We start from the raw sequence: 27,312 nt of genomic DNA, 5'->3' as shown, positions 1-27,312 counted from the left end.
AACTTCTCATTATAAAAGTTAAATAAAAATCACAAAAATGTATTCCTGTTTACTGACTTTTTTCTTTGTTCTTTGTTTTTTATTTGAATAATGCTGAGTAATCCAACAAACCTGAAACACATCTGGTCCAGGACTAAAAACATTTTGTTAACAAATAACAAATGACCTTTAGGAAATCAATTCCAGGTTTGCTGAATCACCCAGCTCCACTTATGAAAGTGTATTCTCTCCAGCCTTGGAGAGCTTTAATAAATCAGGTCTAATGGGTTCGATTTATTGAAGCTCTCCAAGACAGGAGAAGATAGACTATCATGGGAGAACCTGGGTGATCCAGCAAACCTAGAATCTGGATGGTCCACGGCTGAAAACATTTGGCATCTAATAGCAAATGATTTTTAAAAAATAGATTCCAGGTTTGCTAAATTTCCCAGCTTCTCCTATGATAGTTTATCTTATCCTGTATTGGAGGATCTTTAATACATTATGCTCAATGCATCATTCACTTATCATCTGCAATAGCTTTTGGAATGAACTATTTGTTGAATTTAAATGCAGGGGGTACAGTAAGAATTTGGCCAGAAAAGTGCCTAAAACCCTGCGGGTTAGTCTCACTGCAGCATATATATGGCGTCATTGGTTGATAGATCTCATGGAGGTCCATCCAAGTATTGAAAATCACTGACCCTTCAGCAAATAAAGGTGATTGCATGTTTTCGTGAAGTGTGGATCCCTTTGTCACTTCCTCCACATTACTCTACTTTTATAAAGTCCTCAGCAAGCCAGAAACCTTACTAATCAGTAGTGTTGATGTTCGAATTCAGGTTGTCCCTATATTCGACCCGAATATGGCTGTTCGAATTCGGGTAGACCCGAACCGAAAAACACGGCATTCGACAGCAAAAATTCGGGAGAAAATAAATATTATCCTCCCTGGCGGTATTCCCGAGTGTGGCTCTGGGTTTTTTTTCAGTGCCAAAAGTGGTAACCCCGAGCCACACTTGGGGTGGAATTTCCAGGGAGTTATAAGTACTACCTGGTTTCCACGGTCCACCGGCTGGTTTCTGCATTCCCTGCGTGTGAACATTGGGGACGCGAGGCCAGGGGACACAGATGCCAGCCGTAGGGAAGGTGGGAAAATTTAAAATAATGAGTATTTTTAAATTTACCACTTTTACGTTTAAAATATTCATTATTCTGACCGCCAGGGGGGTTAAAAAAAATAAAAGGTTTCTTTAACTGATTTCAGTAAACTAAATCTCATCGATTGTTATAGGTATCTCACTTTGAACTTTTTTGTTATGTGCATTGATTCATTGAATAATTGTTTTTAGGTATTATTTGATCAAAAATGCATATTTAGACACATAGGAAACTATAATACACACAGGCCATATTACATTTTATTTATTTTACTAATATACATATATATACTCTTTTTAAACAAGTTAGTAATACCAGTAAATAATTGTAAAACATTTGGTATTATATATTAACAATTTGGTCTTTTGCTTGACTTGTATTTATTCATTTAATTGGCACAGTAGCGCTGATCCCTTTGATATCCAGTAGTCACTCTGTCTTTTTGATGGTAAAAGTACTGTAACCACAAAATTAGTGGAATGACCTGGTAAAAGAAAAAAATGGTAAGAAGTAAATTCCACTCATTAGAACCCTTTGATCACAGTAAGAGATAAACTTAAGCACAAAGGACCCCAATGTAGCGGATGGGAATATGTAAAAAAAAAAGGTTTAAGATTTAGTTTGGAATAGTTAGTAATATGTTCTGGGTGACAGTGAAGGTTTAGTGTGAGATAAAAGAAAGGGTTAGTGTAACAGGGTAGTGTGACATTTAGTGTGAAGGTTACATGAATAGTCAGAGGGATGGCCAGTAATAGGGTTAGGTTGCAGGAAGTGTTAGTTTTATAGCAAGGTATTCATAAAAGTTTAGTCTTATGACAAGAGTTACTAGAATGGTTTGATCTAATATGAGGGTTAGAGTTAGGGTTAATAGGGGTACTCGAGTGAGAGGGGTAAGGTTTCATTTTTTTTATTGGTAACCTCATTGTGCTGGCAAGGAAACAATGAATAGCCTTAAAAATGAACTACCCTCAGATGTTCCATCTTGTCTGTTCACATATGGCTACAGCGAGTCAACCAGTAAAGTGGCTAAAAAGCAATTTAGTACTTTAAAAATAAAAGATGAAAATGATATAAATACTTAAAATGCTTTTCATACCAAGCCATATGAGAAATATGAGAATTACTCTCATAGTCAAGTTAGATCATCATATAAATACTTGTTTTAGACCTATACTTTCAAAAGACTAAGTGACTGGGGAAGTGTCAAATTTGGTCCACATGGCAGTATTCTGAAGGTATTGGATAAACTTGTAAAAGTTTTTTTTCTAAGTATGTAGCTCTCTATTACTCTCTAATACCTCAAAAACCTTAGTGGTTGCTGCATGATTCAATAATATTTGTTTTTTATTATTTCTATGCCTACTGACATTTAATTCTAGGTATTGATAAAAAAGCATTTATTTCATATATCACAGTGGACAGACAGTGCTTTGTCATAATAGAACTTAAGGAAGCAAGAATTGTGTACGGTTAACAAAATATCAGATGAAAATGATTGCTAAAGAATACATGACCATTCCTCTGGCTGGGTGAACAAATGGATTGAAACAGGCAACCTTTATGGTTGTTTTAGTCAAAGTTTTGCATAAAAACAATCTTACCAGTGGTGGACAGTGTCCCGGCTCTTGCTCCAGTTTTATAAAGTGGTGCTTGGTATAAACTGGAATCAGGTTGATAGTTTTGTCTTGGTTCAAAGTGTATTACAGGAAGTGGTGGATTCATTTGTCTTGGCAATGCATCTTCAATCACCATGTTATCATCATCCCAACGACTGGCATCCATATACATCCCGTGGACCAACACACCATCTTCAGGAGTGGGTAGCTGAAAGGTATGTGGATTTAAAGTTAACTTTTCACAAACAAAGCAATCCTTTAGGATACCTTTAAAATAGCCTAGAGTATACACAGGTCTCATATGTTAAAGGTGTCCCCTGGATGATTTCTATTTTTCTATGTTGAAGCATTTGATCCTCCTCAGGATATCACAGCTGAGCAGAATAAATAAGAAAGAACACAACCTTTCAAAATACATTGGGAACAGTTTCATGAACAGCCAGAATACGCAGTTGATGCTGATAATTTAACCCCTGTCTGCTTCTGGTTGGATGACTGTGAAATGAGTTATATATACTGGACTTACTGGCATTTAAAAATAATTTCATGGTTTTTAGGGATCACAATCTTTTTTAGAACATACTGTAAATCCAATATTATAACCATACATTCGGACTGATTTATTAAAGCTCTCCAAGACTAGAGAAGATATAGTACTACAGAAGAAACTTGTTCACTCAGCAAACATGGAATAGATTTCTAAAGAATCATTTGCTATTAGTTGACAAAGGTTTTCAATCTTGGACCAGATCCATTTCAGGTTTGCTGGATCACACAGGTTTTCCCATGGTTGTCTATCTTCTCCAGTCTTGGAGAGCTTTAATAAATCAGGCCTATTTTTTGTGTGTTCTTGCACATACAGTGGACATACATTACTGCATTTTTAACACGAGATGTAATTTCAGTACTGGCACCAAAAACATACCAACTTTTTGTACCTAACCAAATATCTGTGACCCAGCAAACATGATTCAAACACTGCTTTTAATGATTTTGGCAGGGACTGGACAACTTAGCGTTTCATCATTTCTGTCAAGATCATATTGCCAAATACACTTTTGTCATAAGTGGCATAATTCAGTGAACAGATGAATGATGCATTTTCCGTAGGCGAAGGAAATACACAAACAGATATTCTGAACATCACTACCAGGCTATCATATTCACACTTTTTTCTGTTGCTTCAGTAAAATACATACAATACTGCATAAAAAAACATATTTTAAATAGAAATTCTACTTTTTCCCATGGAACAGATTCAAACATATGTGCTGCCATTGAAAGTGTTTTTGTAGAGCTCAGTTTCCAAAAGTGGACAGAAGTTCAATATATGGAAACATATGCAATTCCTGCAGCAAACAGCAAGCATGTAAAATTGAGCAAATTATAAAAAAAAATATAAATTTAGTCTTCCATGTTTTTACAACGAATTCAAACTTGTAGATACTTTTTTAAAATTGCCTTAAAAAGTTGATTCTGTATTTACTGCTGTTCCCTTAACCAAAAAAAAGTATCTGTTTAGGTATGCCCCAGGTCTCCTAATGATCCTAAGAATTTAAATCTGTTGGCAGATACTGATATATTATTATTGTGAAAACAATTTCACTTTTTTTACTTCTACATTTGTAAGTTTATGTTTTATTATGCAATAATTTATAAGCTAGAACATATCAGGTATGTTGACCTACTATAAGAGTGACCAATTGTACAATATGTATCCATTCAAGATAGGATTGACATTCTAAACTGTTTTTATTTAACTGACTTGTCTTTGTTATATTTTAGCTGAAACTCTTATAAGGTGGCCATTATATCAGAATAATAACACGTACACAATACTCTATTCTAGTTAGGAACTGCTTTGATTTGTGATTGGATTTGCAGTATGTACTATAATTTCGACAGAAAAAACATCATGCAGGTGAAGCACAATTATACAACTGCTCTCTTCATCCGAGATGTCTGAATTCAATTTTCTGCTTCATCCACAAAGAATAAGCAGCGTAAAACAAACAGCTTGCAGTGTAGACAATTGTAAAAACACTACACTTATCAATGTGCTAAGAAGCAGCTGGGTTATATGAGATAATCAGGTTCAAGCTAATAACAGGCCATGGCATTGTTTATAATTACATACACTTAAGCCGCATACACACGTGCAATAATAGTCATTGGAAAGGATCTTTCATGGTCCTTTCCAATGACTAGCACTGCACTATGCATGAACGAGTGCTGTACATACAGCACCGCTCTGCTCTATGCAAAGGGAAGGGGGAGAGCAACGGAGCAGCACCCTGCTGCGCACTCTCCCCCTTCCCTTGCATTAGGATCGTTAGTTGTCTATTGACCGTGGATCCCCCAGGACGGTCGTTCAGACAAGGAACGACTGGCGCTTTACACACGCCAGATTCAGAACCGTTTGACGTGTGTATGTAGCTTTACTCTATAATATTACCTTTTAGGTATGACAATTTATATTGCCCCATGGAGGGGCCAATGTCCTCATGCAAAAATTGAAGGGAGAGTTATACATTTTGTTCACAGGAAATAATGTCATCCCCCCCCCCCCATTTATTTATTTAAATACTACTAAATATATAATATATAATATGTAATATGTGTAATTACAGTATGCAGCAACACTTGTCTTTTAAGACATATTCATACCTGCTGTGTATACAGAGGCTTCTATTCACCCTCTACTTTTAAGATTACCATAAACTGAAGGTTTTTAAGAGCAGATATGAATGTTTGATTGGTGGGAGAATATTCAGAATATTTTAGAAAAAAAACAAGGACACATTGAGACTCAACAAAGGAAAACTAAGCATCCTGTGCAGAGATAAGTCAGACATCTTTGCTTTGCTTCAGTTACATATTGGGCCTGATTCATTAAGGCTCTCCAAGGCTGGAGAGGATATATTTTCATCAGCATAAAGCTAGATGATCCAGCCAACCTGAAATGGATTTCTTGCAAGTCATGTGCTATTCGATTGTTTTGAATCCTGGACCAGATCCATTTCTGCTTTGCTGGATCACCGAGCTTTACTGATGAAAGTGTATCCTCTCCAGCCTTGGAGAGCTTTAATAAATCAGGACCATTAACTCTACCAATCACAAATCATATTTTGTTGTGCAAAGGGGTCTAAACTGAAATACAGGAAAATCCATATTGGAGAAACTATAAACAGCTGTTGCAAATTTGGGGACAGAGTATAAAAATCAAATTTATTGAATGTAAGAGACAAAAGTCACAGCTTGGTAACTGTGAACATCAGGGTTTGCTTGCAGTCATATTTTGATTTACTTATTCTGTTGTCCACTGCACTTGACATACCAGTGTAAGAAACCAACAAAGCCACTCACAAAGTATACATTATTGCCCTTAAAGAACACGAAAATGTAAAACCTTATGCACTGTTACATTTTTACTCCCAACTTTTTTTTTGTTTTGGATATGATTTTGGGGAACTCCTATTTGTTTTGTTTTCTAAGATTGTATTTGGAAATCTTCAAAGATTAAGATTCTTAGACAATGTAGGCAAATATTGCAGATGTTCTAATGCTCCCCTAAAATTTATTATACTAAACTAAACTTTTTTGAACCACCAATTATTCTTTACTGCAAAAATGATGTTGATAGTGTAGATGTAACAATTGGTAAAAATGTTTATAGCTTCAGTATTCAAATAAACAATAATTTTGTATACCTGTGTATCCATTGGCAGCTCTTCCCCAAACTTGATGTTTTTTATGGCCTCAGTCACAGCTGCCTGGTCTCGATAATATGGGAGAACGTTGTAATGGAAGCTAAGTTCATCTATAGGCAAGTTATATTTCCGTGCATGGTTTTGAAGTGTTCCTAAAACACAGAGTTGTATTATTTTACACACAGAAAATGTTTGTAAATGTTTTTAAATAAACCCGTGCTTCACACTTGTAGAGAAAAGCAACAATTTTACTTAACATTTTTCTTTTCAGGAATGCTTTCCCCAACTGCCCTTCATTTCCCACTGTTTCTTTCAGCACCTTTGAGCTAAAGAGAAAATCTACTTTCAGGTATCAAGGAGCAATGTGAATTCTTGGTATTTGTCAGTGTTGGTGTCTAATCATTGGTCTAGTGGGGGTCTTGGGAGAAGGAAGAGACATGATCCTGATACTGACATTATTTGAAAGGCTTATGTGTTTAAAACCTAGCAATGAATGTCTCTTATTTTATACTTGTAAAGTACTTGTTGATTTTGTCAGCTTGTACATTTCTGTGCTTTGTGTCCATGTTAACGTTTATTAATTACTATTACTTTCAGCTCTCTGACTGACTACAGAGAGCATCGACTGTTCAGTTAGCAAAAACAAGATTTTTACTTTACTGATTGGAGGATTAAGACAACAAAACTTCACATCATTCACAAAGTTAGGTAAAATATCCTTTGTAGAGGGAACATTTACCCTACAGTACCCTATGTTTGAGGAGAAGAGGAAGTGTCTGTAGTCCTGTCCTGTTTTTTCATTTGTTAAATATTGTGTATGTTATGTTAGTGTCAGTTATGTCCAGTATGAAATGTATCTAATGTATAAAGTATCTAATGAAAATTAGGTAATATTGCATTGTTTAACAACTATAACTTTAGTATGTAATTGCTAAAGGGTTGATCCTCCATGAAGTCCTATTTTTAGTCATTGGTGGGTACTGATGGGCTGAAACGGGCCTAGCTTCCCATGCATATAAAATGCTCCAAAAGTGAGGCTCCCTTTGTTACATATTTCTTAGCTCTCTTCCACTCCACCTGTGATTTTGGGGTATTTCAGCCCACCTTTAAATTATTTTAGCACCTCTTCCTGCATTTTGCACGGTGTAAATTAAACTACATATCAAACATGGAGTGGGGGAGAGGACACAACAACTATACAGACACCGGACAAGTCCTCATTATTTTGTTTACCATCTGGGATTTACTAAAACCTGAAATATCAGCTTTTAGCAGACTGACCCCTTTATTATGATGGCAGTTGTTTACAAGTGGGTTGAGCAATTTAGGGGCCTTTTCATGTATAATCCTATGCAGACAGGGTGTCTAAATTAGTTGGTAATGTAAGAGTTGCATTTTGTTACCTGTAAGAAATCCTTGAGGAAAAAAGAAACCTGAAATCCAGAAAGACTTTGGCTGACCCATGCGAATCCATGCCTAGAGAAAAATCATATTGCGTAATATTATATCTTGTACTTATGAAAAGGCTATCCATGTGTAAATATACCATTACTTTCTTTATCTTTTTATCAGCACACAATTTGTGCCTACTTACATCTATAAATGAGGTCCTCAGTAACAGGTCTTTGACCCAAGATCCCAGGGGCTTTAGTGAGGGATATGCAGCATCAGCCCATAATGTGGGAACCTGATTGTTAAGAAAGCTCTTATATACTTTCTCCATTTCTTCAGACATGACCACAAAGCCTGCAATTGCTTTATTGAGAGTCTCTAGGGAATTCTGTGGGAAAAATGGAACACATCATACATGCAAACCTGAATTATGATTAACAAAACACAGCAGGACTTTCTAATACTAAACCTTGTAACATAATGCATTATCCATGGGTATAACTTTAAATATTAAAGTCTTATAGAAAAATTATCCCAGCATCCCCAGCCTCCATCTTGAAATTAGTCCCACTGCTGTCATAAAATCACAACAAGCAATGCAGGATATATTTGCTTTCAGCCATCCTTTAGAGATGATTTACTAATAATACAGTAATTTCATACTGAATTATTTTTAAATTACCTATATCTAGAAATCATTTTTATAGAGCACTCTCATGCAACAGGGGGCATTCTGATCCACATCAGATACGCCTCGTATCTTACACAAAGCATCAGTGCTTCACTGTAGCATGCTGCCTAAATCTCTGGAAACCTGAACAAACCACTGCTTACCTGCACATTTTGCTGTAATATATAATAAACAAATGAAACTTCAATTAGGTTAATTAGGCTACGGCAAACTTACTCTGAGTACTTTGAGAAGATTATTGAATCGATCTACTTCTTGTCCAAGTACCGTTGTCAATGAACTAACACGTCCTTTGGAGTCCTTATTAAACAGTGTTTCTGATGCAGCTTCCATGTCCAGTTTTTCTACAAAAAATGTTTTAAGTTTTTATGTTAATCTTACAACTGCTATTATTTTGTACATGGCAGTGCTGGATACTAAATAAATATTGTCATAAAATGATGATACATTCACCCAAAAAATAATATACTGTTCATACTGATTATCATTATCACTGAATATCCAAAGCAGAGATCCATGTGTAAAATATCCTTCATGGAGGCTGGGTTTTATTGTCACATTCTCAAAAGTTGTAATTTTTTCATTAGCATACACAAAGGTTTATTTTTTGTAAATCAATCATTTCCTAGTCTCTATGGTGTCATAATAAAATACATTTTCTTACATATTTGGCTTTGCTGACTATTGATTTATAAGATCTGATTCTGTGCAATTCTTAAATTCTTGGTTTTTAGTAATAAAAGTGATTCAATATGTAATAACATGGAGGGCTTTACTCTATATCCTGCCCCTGTACAAAGCATTGCTCAGACCTCATCTTGAATATGCAGTCCAGTTTTGGGCACCAGTTCACAAAAAGGACATTGTGGAATTGGAGAGAGTGCAGAGAAGGGCAACTAAACTAATAAAAGGAATAAATACTGAAAATGCGATAATTCGGTATACTGTATAGTAATATATTTTTCTAAAACACCTCCCTAGTGTCCAACAGTCCAACGTCACATACCTATAGACAAAACCACATAAATATAGTTTGTGTTATTTTGTATTGGATACAGGACTTTGTATTGAATCCAATACAAAATATTTGAATTTCCCGCTACGACCCCCATCGACGGGCACACGCACGGAAATCATCAGGAATCGCTGAGGGACGCGTACGCGAACGCCGGGTGTTCTAACTCTTTCCAAACTTCCATGCAAAGTGTTAATTTTTTTGCATGGAAATTTATTTTGGATTGTAGGCTATTATTCACCAAATTACTCAATAATTACTTATAATTCACCGAATTACAACGAATTACCGCATAACTCACCGAAATATGTCCAAAGTTTTATAAATTTAATAATAAATTTTTTTTTATAAAACATAAAACATAAAAAAAATCTTTAAAAAAAAGAATCTTTAAAAAAAAGTTTAAAAAAAAAATAGTGAATAATGTAATGTATGTGTACAGTAGCTTATATAATATATATATATAATACAATTATATATATATTATATAAGGATTTCTTTGTATTGGACTCAATACAGCTTTTTTGTATTGAGTTCAATGCAAAGGATTCTGAATTTCCCGCCCGCAGCAACGCATGCAGTGACGTCACCGGGAAATCCCAGTGATCGTCACTGCACTCGCCGGATGAAGAAAGAAGACAGAAGACGTGTCTGGAGGAGCTGCGGGGAGAAGGTGAGTATTTTTTTTTAACCAAGGTCGGGTTTACCGGTCGGGTGGTTAAATCTGGGATATGTTTATTTCCCTAGTAGTTGAACTAGATGGACTTTTTTTCAACCTGATTTATTATGTAACTATATAATTATATCCCTCAAGGAATATTGTATTGACCTAGGAACCAAACACATATACAGGAGGACTGTGGGAAGGTTGTTTCTTTCATGCTTTTGTGAAAATGTTTGGCCTACCCAGACTTCAGTCCACACTGTTGCAGACTGGCAAAAAAAAGTTTTTGACAAGGCTGGAATTTCAGAGTCAATAGTGTTTTCCAATGTATAGGCAAATGTATTACAGCACTTTTGGGTGTCTATACATTTTACATCGTATGAATTTTTTGGGCTGTATCATTTGAACTACTGAAAATGACAACATAATTCAATCTTAACCTTTTTTTTTATGTTGCCTTTTTCTTTTGTAAACAAGTAATTTTATTTATGAATTAAAACACTCATAAAGGTAAAGTTCCTTATAAGAGTTGTGACATCAGTGATTGTATAGCTATGGTGATATATAATTTGTTTCTGAAAGTTACATTTTGTGTAACACACATTTTTATTAACCTTCTGCAGCCACAGCAGTTTTAAGGTTAAAAGTTAGTTCAAGCAAGAAAATGTTCTATAAGGACACACAGCACGTAAAGAATGAAAATTGTTTAGGTGGTCGTCGTGTTTATGGTATATTCTATTTTACCCAAATTAAAGACACAATACATGATGTTTTATTAATGCCATTAAATAAATACAGTAAATTTATAGCTAGGGTCATCAAATTATAAATTGGTTCATATACCTTATTCAGGCATAAGAATTTCAAATGGAGCTACAGTGGAAAAAAACTCTTTTGGTGTAAAGCTTTGAAAATCAGTTTAATTTAAAGCACTAGTTATGTTCTGTAGGGAAGAGATAATATGTATGCAATGTGCGCATTAAAAACATGTAGCCTAGTACTAATCAGATCTCCCTCTAAAAATGCTAGTTGTCTCTCATGCTGAATAAGTTGCTTCAGTACTTGAAGTCATTGACCTGGAACTTGTGTATAAATAAAGCTTTTCCTGATCTGCATATTATTCAATTTCAGGGTATATATCTCTCATCACAAATCGACTTTAATTTAAATGCAATGTCCTGCTTGCACATTATAAGCTAATGGTCTACACAAGCCAACAGATTTCTGTTTTATTGAAAAAAGTAGAACATCCACAGCAAAGCTATGATAATACAAATGGAGATACTTATAGATGTCAGCCAGTGACTAAAAGATAAGCACAGCTACTACTTTATTTATTAGTCTTATTATGTCTTCCCAGTTTCTGAGAAGAATGCTAGCCAATGTTCCGTAAATGGAAAAAGTTTTATTAGCTAGAGCTACTCCGTGGATAAACATGACGCATTTGTGGCACTGTTGATGCATTACTGTGTTTGTATAGGTTTCTTCCAGGCACTTCAGTTTTTTTTCCATACTGGTAGGTTAATTGGCTTTTTCTTGAAAATTGGCAATAGACCATGTTAGGAACATTGAGTATGGTAGACAAGTTAGATTGATTACCTATAATGAACAGTGGTGTCCTAATACATAATAATAATAATAATATATATATATATAAGTGTTTGTTTTTTTAGAAGAAATATTACCTGGTAGTTTTGAGAGGATGGAGGCAGCCAGTTCACTCACAATTTCATCATTGCTCTTTCCTGTCCCCCTTGCTGTTGACCTTGGTTGTACCTCCAGTATGGTGTTTATTAGGGTACTTGTCTCTTTACGCTAAAGGAAACAGTACAGTTTTATCATCCTGAACAATATTATTTTTAACAAGCTATTAAGGATGACCATGATAATCATATTATTTGGTTACCAAATGACCACTCTTGAAAAATTCTCTTTCTGATCATCTTCCTGATTTGGCCAGTAGATGTAGTGTTTATACCTTTTAAATTGCATGTGAAGTCAAGAACTTTTTTTTCTAGTTTTAAAGAAAGTCTTTATTGATTAGAATTGTTGTTTGATTTTTGTTATCCAGGGCTTTAAAAGATTTCTTCTCACTTCATCTGAAAGTGACAATTTTTTCCCAGACCGGGACCCAGAATAAGAGCAACACAGAAATAAAAATGCTTTTTTTATTAGTACAACAAGGCTCTCTGTTAAGGTCCAGGTAGCTGAAAAAGCTGACAGTAGTTTTTAATCTTCCTCACTCTATCCAAAACTTGGAAAAAAGTTTTTGACTTGACACTTAAATCTTTACCCCTTTTTCTTTTTTACAAAATATATAGTTTTCCCAATATGTTTTAGGTCTATCTGTGTAATAATTCTGAAATTCTTCACAGTCTAATTATGCTAAGTGACTCTGAAATCCTATTGTTTTATGCTTGTTAAGATTATCCTAATTTGTGACTGTGTTTTAAGGAATAACTCAATAGGATGTTCTGAATTGCTCCAACATAAAAAAACAGGTTCCATCTTTCTTTTTTTGGCAGTTACCATTAAAAATCTATCTATTTGGTTCCTATAAACAACAATGGCTGCATGAGACAGTCTATCCCTACCTATTAAACTGATCAAAGACTGGCTTTCCTAAATCCCTTATCAAATCTTGTCATGTGAGAAACAAGATAGCTGACATTGCTCACCTCCATCTGAAAATATACTGAAAATTTGTGCTTAGTTTTGTATTAAAGGAAACCAAACTCTAAATAACCATTGTTCAGATAGTATTCATTGCCATGGCCATGGCTATGATTGCTGTGAAAAGCCCATGTACGGTTTATCATCTGATGGTTTGAAAAGAAACATTATTGTTGAAAGATTGACATACAAAGGCAAGTACTGCCTATTATCTGTGTTTAACAGACTATTATGATTAAATCATCATTTTCCTTTCAGCTGTAGTGCAATCCATGCTTCACACAATTAAATTAGAGCAAGTATCCATAAGCACACAAACCTGGAAAGCTAAATTGGCATTTTCATGCATTCCAAATATTTCTGGATCATCGGTCAAGGGCAGATTTTCAATGTACTCCTTATACAACTGCAGACTGTCAGCATCTGGACTGAAATATATACCTAAAGTGTGTTTGAAAATACACCTCATTAGTTTTTTGCTCATTTTTTTTTTCTAAGTAGGAAAAAGAATGTACAGAGAAGGATTTTGTAAAAAAAAAAAAACATCTCTGCTTGTTGAAATAAAAAACAGTGTAGCCTGAGGAGAGGGGGGTTTCTGGATGGAGACAATTAGGAATAATATTGTCAATCACACAATTATCCCTGAAATATTTTAGAAATAAAAGCGTGTGGCTGTTTTTATACTCTCAGCGTTTCTATTTAATCCATAATTCATGGGATGAAGAATTAAAATATTGCTATTATTCTAGACCTCAACCAAGGCCTACTTTGCATTACCAAATGTCATCCTGTACTACTCAGCTGTAACTCTACAAATTTAATGGATTTACTTGACCAGTATGAATAATGCATTTTTTTAGTTCTTTCATTGTACGGAAGAAGGAATTTACTTATGTGCACAACTGAAGTAATTTGGAGTTTGTCTTCAGGTGTTAATAATTTATTATTACAATTTAATGTGGTATTACCATTTGTGAAAATAAAAACTTGGTATACTTTGTAGGTAATAAAGAATTAAAGGGTTATGAACTCTCACACATATATGAACCAAGGCATCCTCGACATCTCATCATCTTAAAAAAAATCACACAATATAATAAACCTTTAACCCAGAGCAATTTTAAACAAACATAGCAAAAAAAGTAGCCTTGCTGGAGTGGTAAACCTACAGTGAGTATCTATTTAGGTACGTTTCCATCCTTCAAGACTTAATTAATGAAGAACTTTAGCCAAAACTACTTTAGCCAAAGAAAAAACTTGCCTTGCTGAATTTTTATTGCAGATTTATCTTGACTTCCTGTTCCAATGGTGGGACAAGAAGCAAATGAAATTCTTCCTGTAATAGTGAGAAATGCTACATTTTCCAGTAGCCACCAGAACAGAAGTACCCATTGTAAGATATCTACTTATCTAATCAAAACTGTAACATTTTAAAATTCTGCTTTATTTTATTCCAAAGTAATAATGGTTCAGAGCAGCCTTTCTTGGCCCCTTTAACACAGGGGAACCCTTGAAATAACTTTCAGATCATAGGTAACCCCTGCAATAATTACTGTATTCATAGCTAACAGTAAATTAGTATGGTGATCATTAGGAAACATGCCTCCTACACTGCAGGCCAGTGGGAAGAATGACACCTTACAGACAGAAAATTGCTCATTGCCTACAGGAAAATTGCTATTGGAATTGCTCACTGCCTACAGGACTTTTAGTAAACTCAGGTAGAACTCAGGTTGAAAAACGCTGGTCTAGAGCCTAGATCTTCACAACATGGACACAAACTGGAATAAAAAATTGACATATTCCCTACTCAAACAAAAAACCCAGAAGAAAAAGTTTTGGATGGAGTTCAAATCAAAACATACTAAAATCAGGGAAAGCCTGGCAACTATCTTTTTTAACAGTTGCATCCTCTATACCTGTGTCATGTTTTATTAATTGAGTTTTAGGGTAAAATTGCATACATATACAGTTAAACTACAAGAGGTTTTCATTCTTCTGTAAATGAACTGATGTTTTTTGACAAGTAAACAGTGCTAAGGTAGACAGACAGATCATTTTTTTTTTTTTTACCTGAGCTAGAGTAACAATATTTGTCTTCAAGGGTCTCTGGAGAAAAGAATCTCCTTAGAATTGTTCTTAAACATCTTTGGTCCCATGCATCAGTTACTCTTCCTCCATACGTTATCTCCCCTGGAAAATAGTATCATGGTTCAGTTTCACCGCCATATGTTTTTGAATGGTAATGTTTTATAGCTCAACAGATTCATATCACACTTATGCCCAAAGGTCCTATAAGGTGCAGAGCAGTGGCAGAGAGAGACAGATAGGCACCATGAATCACTAATACCTTTCACACAAAATGACAACAGCTCTGCAGGTGGGAAAGATAACTTATCTCAGCTCTGTCTTTTCAAAGGTGCCTTACTTAAACCTAATTTAAAAAAAACAGCTACTTTATCATTCCTATTAAATTTTCTTTAGAAAATATAATTAAAAAAAAAATACAATTTATTACTTGAAATTAGCCTCGTTATTAGATCAACCTAACAGTGTGATCACATGGCAGCGCTCCCATGAGTTAAGTTTTGTTAAATGTCTAAATGTGCACTACTAATGACTATCACTTTTTATTAATATTTTTTTGGAAAATTTTCTAAGCATATGCAACTTTTTAAAAATGTAACCTTTTAAAAATGTTTGAGACTTTGGAGTCCTCTCTCTTTTTATGACACTGAAATAAAGTTCTTCTGTAGGCCATTGATGAAAGTCATTTTGTGTGTGTTTGTCACTTGCAGCTAATGTTGTGTTCAGATAATAAACTAGATAAATAGAAATACAATTCAGCAGCCTACAGTGATGATTTTTCAAATGGTTTTGCGGGGACAAATATGTGTCTTAATTGCAGAACTTCTGGTATAGACTTTTTGCAAATTAAAGAAAATTTGCAAACTTGTTTATTTAATTAAGTTGTAAAAAAATGTTTAGAAATGGCATACAATCCCTGCATGGCATGCTTGTTAATGGAAGTGTATTGCTGATCATGAAGCAAATCCACTTACCTGTTATATAAGTAAGTGCATCCCATGGTATTTTTCCTTCCTGACAGTACAGATTTAAATTCAGCAGTGCACATTCTCTGTCACTGTCATTAAATTCATAGCAGATGTTCCAGCCAAGTGGCCCAAACTTCTTCCTTTCCTACAACAAAACATTTTGATAGTTTTTGTAACCACACATATATTCCATGTGAAGAATATTTTTAATTAAACTGTTTGTCTTCTTGTTTATCCTCCAATGTAATGCATCAGGGGATCAGGGGAATCCAGGGCAATAAACCAGGGGTAGGATGATACTTGCCTTCATTGCCCTAACTGGTAGATCTAGTGCTAGCTCCAAAAACTGCATTCTGTTTCTGTATCTCTTTGTTTTATTTTTCAAGCCTATAGATGTTTTTTATCTATATATAGGGTAAAGGTAATTTAAATTAGGGACCTCTCCTTTAGGGTCATGCTGACCCATTTGATTCAGTACTTTAAATCACTGATGCTCAAGAATACAAGTAGGTCTTCTGACCTTCTTTAATAATTTGCATACTAATTCCTCTTAACATGTTGAAGCCAATGGCTTAGTGACATATATGTGTATTTTTCCGAAATGTTAGATAGGCAGGGGTAGCAGTAACAGATAAGTTTACTTTAAAACATAGTATGTGACTGAGTGAAGAGTTCCTGAAACTGTGGAGAGGCTAGAGCAATGTTTGAAATGAAACCCTTGACATAACTGTCATATCTTCAGGGAACCCCTGCTATAATTACTATATCCACAACCTAAGAGGCACAAACCACTAATTGTTCAAGGAACACCTAGCAACCTCTGGAGGTACCCTGGTTGGGAAACCCTGGGCAACAGAAATAGTAGTAAAATGTAGAACAATTCTTTAGAAAGAGTACAGGAGAATGTCATGACTCATCTCTTTTTTTGAAAATGTATGTTGCCAAGCTGCCATGCTCCATCAGATTCAGCACTTTGTAGGGCAGTCACTTGGAACTACTTTAACTATTTAATCTGCATCTTCCAGCTCAGTGACAAAGTATTATTACCAGGAGAAGCAACATTCACATCAGTGACCCTGTATTTCTGAAACTACAAGTTTTCTTAAAGTTTAGACCAAATGCCTACATTTTTGTAAAAAAAAGGGGCTCAAATTATAACATAAACCTACACTAAAGTTAAGTATAGGAGAACCACAGTGCTTCTATAACAAATGTTTGAAATAAAACAATACCTATCATTAAAGTATATGGAAAAAACACCAATTTCTACTGCTTTCAACTGACTACTTTAAAGCACAAGAGCAATAATGGACAAGTACTTGTTAAGTACCTCATATAGTTGTAATTATGTGTATATTCAAAGTCACGTCTTACTGTCTTCTTGACCTTTGCTTTAATCACGACTGTAATTTGTAGGCATTCTGCAAACGTGATTGCTTCATTTGTTAAAAATTCTCCACATACTGTTACCATTCATAAAGATGCCAATTTTATTATAGGCTTAAACATGGAAATCATTTCCATCTACTAACATACAGAAGATCCTACACACTGAAGTCCCATAGATATATTCAAGCCATATAGTCACCCCCATATTGACTAAATCTCTGCATAAGATACTAATTTTAATATATGAAAACACATTCCACACTAACTGATAGAATGTTGAAACTATTAAGCTTAATAAAATTTTATATATTGTGCATACACACATATAGAAAGGTTTATATTTAGTCTCTCATGTTTTTTTTTAAAGATTTATAGAAGCAGAATGCAGGATCCAAGAGCAAGCTTTAACAGGGCTTCTCGTGTCTCAAAGTCCCTTTCAACCCATTTTATCATGCAGTACAGTTTTAATTAATACTAATAAAAAAACCTAATGTAAAAAATAGGGTTTGTGTATTAAGGGTTCTGTTTATAAATCAGGGAATCTGACATTGCCTTAAACATTCCCTCACAGAAATCAATTACTGCCACTGAAACACATGAACCTATAAGATTCCCACAAAAGAAAGTTTGAGGCAATGTCAGGTTCGCTATTTTAGAAATGGAGCCCTAAGTTTATTTATTGGTTACATATTTCAATATTTTGTGTACAAAAATATAATAGCAGTATGTTTCTGCAGCTAGCACATTAAACAAAACAGTAAAATGGACAAACATGAGCATGTGGCCCCTAAATGAAGAATATGTTATTTTTTGGCCTTGGTCTCTGCTTTTACAAGTTGCAATTACCGTATTTTTCGGACCATTAGACGCTCCGGACTATAAGACGCACCAGGTTTTCCGCACGGGAAAACAAGAAAAAAAAAAATTCATTTGATTTCCCCTGAGATCCAGCGTGCGGCACTTGTGCCCGCCCATGAAGGCGGCGCCGATCGGCATTGAAAAAAAGTGCGTCTTATGGTCCGAAAAATACGGTAGCTGTGTTTGTCTTTGCTGACATTTCCAGTGAATCTGCACCCTGACAAGACACAAGATCTAAAATAGTACACAGCGAGCAAAATAAAATATAAAATAATAAAAATTAGGCAACTATATATATATATATATATATAAAAGGTCAAAGGTGAATGGAAATATATCCTGCTCTAAATCAATCCTGCTGCAAAAGGACAAGAAAAAACAAGTGTGAATGAGCCCTTAGGACACAGTGAGTTGTTACATCAGAAATACATTAGCTTGTACTAAAAGTTCTAGATCATGTTTTTAAGATCATCTAATTAAATTTAGATGCACTCAATGCTTTTAAAAATCAAATCTGTTCTACAGTCTTTGAAGCAGAGAAAAAGTGTGTATAAAATGTAAAAATCCTATAACTGAGACTGCATTACTGTATATATATATGTATAGCCAAAGATGTATATGTTATGCTTTAAAACAGAAGTGTCCCCAAAATCATTTTTAGTTCCTGCAATCAATAATTTCCCTGCCGTTCTCAGTACATGTCTATAGTGATTCACTACATTTAATGGATACATAATAATAGTAATAATAACTGATTGCAGCAATTACATTAACATTGACTTTTTCACTTTAAGCATTATACGGTTACAGCACTGAAGTTAGGTACGACCAGTGCACTAGCAGAAGTGTTTAACCTCTTGTTTTAATTTATGCTAACAATTTTCAATACATGTTCCAGTAGATTAGTTAGTAGAAAAAGAAAATCACCTGAATGATAGCGTGGAAAAAGCAAATTCCAAAAATAACTTTTCTCCATTTTCTGCCAAGCAGATGCTCTTCGAAGAATGTGGGAGTAATTTCTGTAAAGGCGCGACGGATATTAGCACGGAGACCTTTTGGAGGCTCATTAGTAACCTGCAACAGAAAGCCATTTGCAGAAAATGTAATGACCTCTTTGTTGAACATTGAATTTTAACATCTCATTGTCTTCTTGTCAGTGTCAATTACCTGGTTTCAACAATGCCAGAACAGAGGATATTGCGCTGCCCGTGACAAACATTTCTAACTGATGTTAATCAAAATGGCCTTCTTAATTTCAAAGCAGTATTGTGTTTTTAAATAAACTGAATTCAAATATATATATATATATATATATATATATATATTTCCTTTGCATATAATGGGCATAAATAATTGTGTATATATTCTAGAAGCATGGAATGAGATCAGTGCCGGGAGCTCTGCTTCAAAATGAAGTTTTAGCAAACAGGCAACAGGTATGTATAACCTTTCTGTCTTTATGGAACAGTGCCTTTTTAAATTTTGTTTGGCCCACTGACAGTCACTTTAAAAGGAACCCAACATGGAATGAAACATGAACGCTGTCATTGTTCAGATCAGTGATTCAGAAAGTATGGAAGTCAGTTGGTCAACAACAATAAAACAATGAAAATAAAGTTAACAATGGCTGCCTACGGATCACCCAGCTTCACTGATAAAAGTGTATCCTCTCCAGCCTTGGAGAGCTTTAATAAATCAGGCCTACTGTATCAGCACATTCCTGGCCACCCTGGGATGATATGATCCACATATGATGATAACACTAAATAACTAACTAGACAAAAATAAACAGACTAAATAAACAGCTGTAATGGGAGGGCCAACAGAAAGTGGGGTGGGTTGTATGATCCCTGTAGTCATCAGGCAGGAAATGAGCTGGGCTCAGGATACCTGCTGCAGCTTCTAATGCTTGTTGTGTGGAAGTCACATCATGCAGAAAAATTAGACTAATCACTTGTAGTACAGGAGAGGACTATCTACATGTGTGCAAAAACAAAGGTAAGGTTTAGCATGAAAGCTGTCATTTTGGCAGTTGAAATCAAAGCATAGTTATTTTATTTTGCCATTACTAATAACCACATAGGGTATTTAAAACTGGACATTTTTGTGGTAAGCAAGATGTAAAGACACTGAAAGTGGTTTCCAAAACACTGCTCTACAAAGACAAAGATGTAATCACATTTTAAAGCTGAAGCATTTACAGCGGAAAGGATTATTATGATGTTTGTTTTCTCTGATGAAAGGGTCTTTAGCTGAGCCACAGATAAAGTTCAGTGCAGCACAGCGACATTATGCAGATGCATAAGACATGACAAACCTTTCAGGAATAACTGTTGCGCAAGCATTTCTGTACACATACTTTAAATTTGGATCATTTTTATGTAGGCTTAAAAGCTTTAACATTACTGACAGCATGAGTGTTACACTAGTAAACAGATTCAGCACAAAGGATTTCAGATCTGAGATGTCACTAAATGTCACTAAATGTGTATTCTATTCTATAACATAATGATTACGCACATGGCTGTTATTACAGATTGCTCAGTCCTATTCAAGAGTGAATATCCTATGGACTGGAAATTGTACTCCCCTTGGGGGCAATTACAACATGGAAAAAAATAAGACATTTATAAAGGCTTAACCAATTTGTTTTACTTCAGAGCCATTAACAAAAATGCAATTAACATTTGTGCTGCTTAAGCAAACGTATACTATGACAATTTGGAGGTTCAGCTACACCTTTATGCAAACAATAGAAAACATGCCTTTTAGGGGCTTTTGGTTCCAACTTTTCCCAGCATGCAGTGTTGTTCCTATTGCTTTAGTAGTGTATCTAAATTTGCCATGAAATCAGCCTATTCAAATCCCCTATATAGTAGATTCTTGATCTGGAGAGGTAGTGTCAGCACCATGAACTAATTAGATGGCTGTATGCATGTGGGCATCTTTCCAGTAACATACGTCCTGTCCTGGGTTGAGAACACTCACCATAACCACTCACTCACCACCACAATGTACCAATCCAGCACATAGTGAGAAGGTGTTTTGCAGTTCAAAGGGATAAACTCTGCAGGGTAGAAAATACTTTGTGTTAACACTGTAGAGTTTGCAGGGTAGTACTGGGTTTCTGGCAAACCAACAGGCATTTTTTTGCTCTTGTTAAAAAAATGCTTCCATTGGTATAATTACCAGACCAAATGGGAGAAATTGAAAAGTTCCTTGATAGAGTTGGCTTACACCATATACCAATGGATGTATGGCTAATATGTTAGAGATTACAACTTTAGTGGAAAAATATAATCTACTGTATATATAACTTTGTGCACACCATAGTTAAGGTATAAAAATGGAAAAGAAACATAAAAGCATATAAAAGGCTATAACATATAAAAGGCTTTAACAGCTGGAGGTTACCATTGAAAGCTAGCCGATGTATGCTATGCGCAATACCTTAACTTTTCCCCCATTTTTACTCAAGTTATCAATTTTAACACATGTATTATTCAAAATATGTTTTTAGACCGCCAGTAAACTCACCTTGACAGAGTTCTGAAGCACAGTGACAGGGAAAGTTCTGCTTGGCATAGAGCTTAAAAATAATCTGAAATTCTCATTGATGGAGACATCTGTAATATAAAGAATTTATATTTTAAAACACAGCAGAACTTCATCAAAGGTAGAATCAGTCACCTTGATCTACACTAACCGGAGATTAAAAGATTGAAATTAAATGGCTTCATGCTGGGCATTTTTCCAATGCTTCTTAACAAAATGATAATGTCAGGAGAAGCCACTAATCTTTAATTAGCTGTAGGGTTCTAGGTCAATATCATTTTTTCCCCATGACAAGCAGCAGTTCAAGGGCTGTGTCACTTGGCCTTTTCCAAGGAATTTAAAATTAGATTGATTTCCTTAAGCAAAGAAGGACCAGGCAAGTGTCACTTCAATATTCTTCAGTGAGTTTATATAGAAACTTGTCAAATCAGCGATCTCACATCAAGTATGGTAGCAGCTAAAAGGCCAGTAAAATATGCCACTAAAAGTTAGAAGTCTGAGGGTGTTAAAAGAATCACTAAACTGTAGTAGATAAACAGCACTATACTTGTAAAGTGAACACTGAATCTTTTGCAACCAGCTTTTCCACAGGCATCATATTTTGAGATTGTTTAAAAAGTAATCTGTTGTAGATTAGAGTAAAGCAGAGTACAGTAAATGCAGAGAAAATGATTTTGTAGTCTTTAGGATAAGCTATCCTCAAACAATGTCTATTCTGCAGAGAAGGCTCAATATAACTTCCAGGTTAGGGTATCTATATGCACTAGGCTCACACATTTTCCAGGGCTGGGTTTATAGTATTTCTCCCAAGGCCATCAGATGTGTGCCCCCCACTCTTAACCAAGGGACTGGTAGCCTTAGTATCAAAATAACAAGCCACACATATTTAGGGGAGGCATACATCTTGAAAAGCTGTCTACTTTGATTCAGTACATCTGGAAAAGTTATTTCCTTACTTTATTCAAAGTTTGGCACAGTGGAGAAAATTCAAGCACGCTATGTTCTATTCTACCAACACAAGTGAACAAACTCTGCAGGTACAGCAACAGTTAGGGCCCAGTTGTATTACTCTGGCAGCCAAGACAGCAGTCTGGAACTAGTTATCAGATGTGTTACAGATGGGTATCAGCATGATACATCAATAAACTATGAACTGGCCTAGCACCTTAAGCCTCAGCCTATGTTGGCTATTCAGGAATTAGATTTTACCTTGGATTTTGGATTGTAGTTAGGGATAAAATTACCTAATGTGAGCTTCAGTACCATGCATAGTGACTACTAGCAGATTTACCTGCAGAATAATGAATAAAAATATTCTTTACAGCTACTGTATGTGTGAGATTTGATGGCTGTTTACCAGTTGTTGCATTTGCCTGCTTTTGCTGGACATTAATCCTGCCAGGCAATTGCTGCTGAATTCAAAAGCCCATACAATGGATTGTACATTTCTCTTTTCTAAATTGAATTAAATAGAATCAGCGATGGAAAAAAACATTAAACAATTTTGCACTTCACATACTTGGTTCTGTAAAAGTTTTTATAAGTTCTTCCATAGGCAACATCCATGACACAGCCAGATGGCAGTTCTGAAGGAATATCCAGTTCCCATTCTTCATGCCATCTTTTATCATTCCTTCTGCAATTGGCCCCTGACCTTGTCCTAAAGATATTGATTGTACCCTGTAATAATAAAATTGTGCAAATTAACAAACATGTAACCTTAGCTATTATATATAGCTATTCTGTAGCTGTAACAATAAAAAAAAAGAAAATCTAATTTTATTTTATATTAAAGTTTGCTATACAAAACATAAACAAGCATATTCGGAGTATTTAACAGCATATAGACTGTTACTTTGAGATTTTCATTAACATGGTATAACATTTTTATATCTTTTTGTAACATTTTCTTTAAGAATATAAATAGAGAAGAACAAAAGCCCTGGAAGGAAGAAGTAAGGTTACACCATAGTAAAAAGAGGTAAAACAAACAAAACTACTGCCAATAAAACAATCATATGTTCTTCAATTAAAAAGCTAACTAATAAAATGAACCAATTATGACCTATTTGAGCAATATCCTTACTCTAGGCAGTTACTGTTTGTATTATTGATTACCAATACTGGGAGACACAGAGAGTGGCTGCACATAACTATGACAATAAATAGGCTTTCTTACCTTTCCAAATATCCTTTTTCTTTTGCAAATCTTTGAAAAGCTCCCATTGGGTCTGATCCAGTACTCAGTATAAAAACTAAAGGTGTAGATGGTGACATGTCTTGGTAAAGGGTAGCAAGGTCAACAGGTGGGTTCTCAATAAATTTCTTTCCCAGATTAAGAATAACAAATTCGGTGATTGCAAAAACAACCTGAAAAAATATATAGCTGATTATCTTTGAAACGATCAATATAGACTGGCAAAGTAACAGAACAGAATGTGTAACCTAATTTTCAGAAAAATCACATCTCTTTCTTTGAAAAACATTGCTTGCCAATTGCACGGCTTAACTGTAAACGTTTATGGTATAGCAACATGCAATAATTTGCAATGTAAATGTAACCATTACTAATTATTAGGACATCACAGAAAAGAACTGAAAGAGCCACAATATGTAGAACAGAATAGAATTTGACCCCAAGAATAAATAGGGGTTTACCTTTTATTGTGTTGGCAAAGGGAAATGGTTGGGTTAAGGAAAGAAAATGTGTCATAAAATGTCATAATGTCTTAAAAAGTTCTATGGAATTTTCAGCTTTGTAGGGGTCCCTGATTTTTGTTTCCCACACAGAGGCTGCAGTGCACTGTGGTCCTCAATGTATATTTCAGCTCATGTCACATAATAAAATATTTCTATTACCAATATATATTGCAATGTGTGAGTTATGCTGTAATTTTTAATATTGCTTCCAAGTTATGATATCTTTTCAGTAGTACAATTTTGTTTACCTTCAAAAAGTGATTCATGAAAAAATTAATAGATTTTTTTTTTTGCTCTTTGAAGTTGTATCACTATGCAAATATTTAGGGAGCTTCTTAAAATGTAAGTCCTAATACAAGGTGGAAATTAAAAATGCTAAAACGTTTTTTTTCCTCTATTTGTCCAAAAGAACAAACACCGTTGGTTCCTAATCCTAGCAATGGTAATTACCTAGTATTTAAAGAAAGCATTCGTTATTTGTTGAGCATACAAAAAAGTGCAGGAATAGAATTAATTTAAATTGTACTAGAATCTGCAAACAGCATTCTTTTTTTCAGTTTAGTAAGACGATTAGTTTCCTAATGATGCATGGGCAGCACCGCATACAATATTTGAAGGTAGCCTTACAGAGCTACATTGTAACTTACAAGAGGATTGCTCAAGATGAGATCATTCCTAAGAATTGTGTTTGCTTATATATGGTAGATAATTAAATACAAAAATGCTTTCAAAATATTAGGTTAAAAACAGTTTTTTGTTCTATGTATATAATAATGAATAAATGTGAATTCACATTGTCAGGTCAAGGTACCTCACTAGTTATTTTTTCCAAACTCTTAACTATCTCAGTTCCTATCGTAGGGCATTGAGCAGGTCCATGCCTTGAAGGAGGCCCCTACTTAATGGCACAGCAACTGACTAGAAGACAAACTCACTCAAGGCATCTGACGACCCCCAGTATGTGTGCAGCAAAAGAAAAAAGTGAACATGGCAGCTGCTTAGATTGATGTATAGTTAGGTGAAGGAAATCTATACATAGACAGGGTAATCCACAAAGCAATACAAACATTATTCAGCACACTCTTCAACTAGTCAGGGACCACAATTTACAGAATATATTTATAGATGTAAGTATTTTTTTATGTATTTGTAGATCCACCAAACCATTTTTAAACTGAAAATTTTAAACAGTTTAAATAGGTTGTTTGTGCTGGCAGTTGGAAATTGCACTGGTAATTTTTTGTATTTTGTAATACATTGATTACCCACACAATTGTCAGGAAATAGCATGGTCTATGGGCCTAGAAGTTGACAACTTATTTAATGAAGGTTGTGCTGAGAACTGATAACAGCATGGACCTAAATTTCAGGATTATTCTCGGACACAAAGTAACTGATTTAAAGAGACAACAATGGGTATTTAAAGGCACTATAATTTATCTTCACTTTAGCAGCAATGTTTAATAATACAATGGGCCTGATTGTTTTAGGCTCTCAAGGCTGGAGAGGATACACTTTTATAAGTGAAGCTGGGTGATCCAGCAAACCTGGAATGGATTTCATGGAAGTCATTTGCTATTTGTTTTCAATCCTGGACCAGATCTATTCCAGGTTTGCAGAATCACCCAGCTTCACGTATGAAAATGTAATCCCGCCAGCCTTGGAGAGCTTTAATAAACCAGGCCCAATGTGAGGGACATGAAAGGGTAACCTAAGTGTATTCTTTATGGGCAGTTGGTTGTAAAACAATTGTGATAAAGTATATATCAACTGTGTTAGTAAAATGCTGCCACTTTAATTTAGAGACAAATACTTATCACTTCATTACCATGTTTTTTTTTTAATCAGCCATTTCTGTTTTTATTGTTTTCATCTAAAGGAATTATTCTTTTTGTTACCTCCCATTTATAATTTACAGAAACATTTGCTTACTTTTTCTTCCATTATGCTTTTAACAAGAATCAGCTTCTGAAATAAGGTAAGTTTCTCGTCCCATGATTCCTGCATGGCTTCATTTTCTTTTCCATGTTGTACCTTAGATGTCAGAGTGTTATACCCATCCCAAGAAGAGGGGTTAATTTGGATTTCTAGAGATCCTGGAAATACCAGACAACAGTCATACTATGTTTAGTTTTGATGAAATAAATAATTACAAATAATTACAAAATTAGACAAGTTTGGTTGGATAACCTCAGGTAGATACACCTAAGTAAAGCCCATATGGCAAACATAGCACTATGGTGGAGCATCTCCCTTTTGACCTTAGTATGTCTTGGAATCCTAAATATATTTGTATTAGCAGCCTTCATTAACTAAAACAAAACACATTAAAGAGTTGTAATTGAGCAACTTCCATCTACAGGTTCACTATTCCGTAATATTTGATGGAGCTCTTACATCCTAATCATAGCTCTCTAGACAGACACAAATTCTCCCAAGAACCAAGCAATGGCACCAACTTTAATTTTCAAAGTTTTATGTGCCTATTGTCAATTTAAGTATCATTTTCTTTGCTTGGCATTAATGCTGTTCACTGCTGAAACTTCGGTATCCATTATTGTAATAACTAGAACAGCATAAATCAATAAACATTTTAAATGGAGTTGATTTTAAATAAATAGTCCCATGCGCTTACCACTTTTCCACAATAATTATTCCCCTGCAGTCGCTCGCTATGCTGGCTTTACCTGAGTCTGCCATTTGTAAATTAAAAGCTATCTCTCATTAAAGTGCAATTTTGTAGCTAACAAGCTTGATGTACTTTTACACTGTAGGTTGATTGCAATTACTCCCAAAGGATGATAATCTTGATTGTGTAGGGAAGAAATCTAATTTCATAGTTCTTTGAAGAAT

At 34.8% G+C, this 27,312-nt stretch overlaps 1 protein-coding gene across 1 annotated transcript in view; it reads right to left on the bottom strand.

Annotated features, from left to right (window-relative positions):
* Positions 1-1,388: 1,388 nt before the first annotated feature.
* The window catches only part of DNAH6 (dynein axonemal heavy chain 6), a 131,641-nt gene continuing 105,717 nt past the window's right edge, over positions 1,389-27,312 (bottom strand). Inside the window, exons 62-76 of the mRNA XM_072405391.1 lie at positions 26,392-26,555; positions 23,939-24,129; positions 23,279-23,439; positions 21,742-21,830; positions 19,132-19,278; positions 15,964-16,102; positions 14,975-15,094; positions 13,221-13,342; positions 11,914-12,043; positions 8,766-8,893; positions 8,061-8,246; positions 7,870-7,942; positions 6,467-6,618; positions 2,742-2,964; positions 1,389-1,624 (exon numbers count right to left, since the gene is read on the bottom strand). Coding sequence (XP_072261492.1) covers positions 1,521-1,624; positions 2,742-2,964; positions 6,467-6,618; positions 7,870-7,942; positions 8,061-8,246; positions 8,766-8,893; positions 11,914-12,043; positions 13,221-13,342; positions 14,975-15,094; positions 15,964-16,102; positions 19,132-19,278; positions 21,742-21,830; positions 23,279-23,439; positions 23,939-24,129; positions 26,392-26,555 — 2,129 coding nt within the window. The 3' untranslated portion in view covers positions 1,389-1,520. The remainder of the gene's footprint in view (positions 1,625-2,741; positions 2,965-6,466; positions 6,619-7,869; positions 7,943-8,060; positions 8,247-8,765; positions 8,894-11,913; positions 12,044-13,220; positions 13,343-14,974; positions 15,095-15,963; positions 16,103-19,131; positions 19,279-21,741; positions 21,831-23,278; positions 23,440-23,938; positions 24,130-26,391; positions 26,556-27,312) is intronic.

This window comes from Pyxicephalus adspersus, chromosome 3, assembly GCF_032062135.1.
Source record: "Pyxicephalus adspersus chromosome 3, UCB_Pads_2.0, whole genome shotgun sequence".
Taxonomy (NCBI): Eukaryota; Metazoa; Chordata; class Amphibia; order Anura; family Pyxicephalidae; genus Pyxicephalus; species Pyxicephalus adspersus.
The sequence above is the reverse complement of the archived record's forward strand: the minus strand, read 5'-3'. Positions and strand labels throughout refer to the sequence as shown.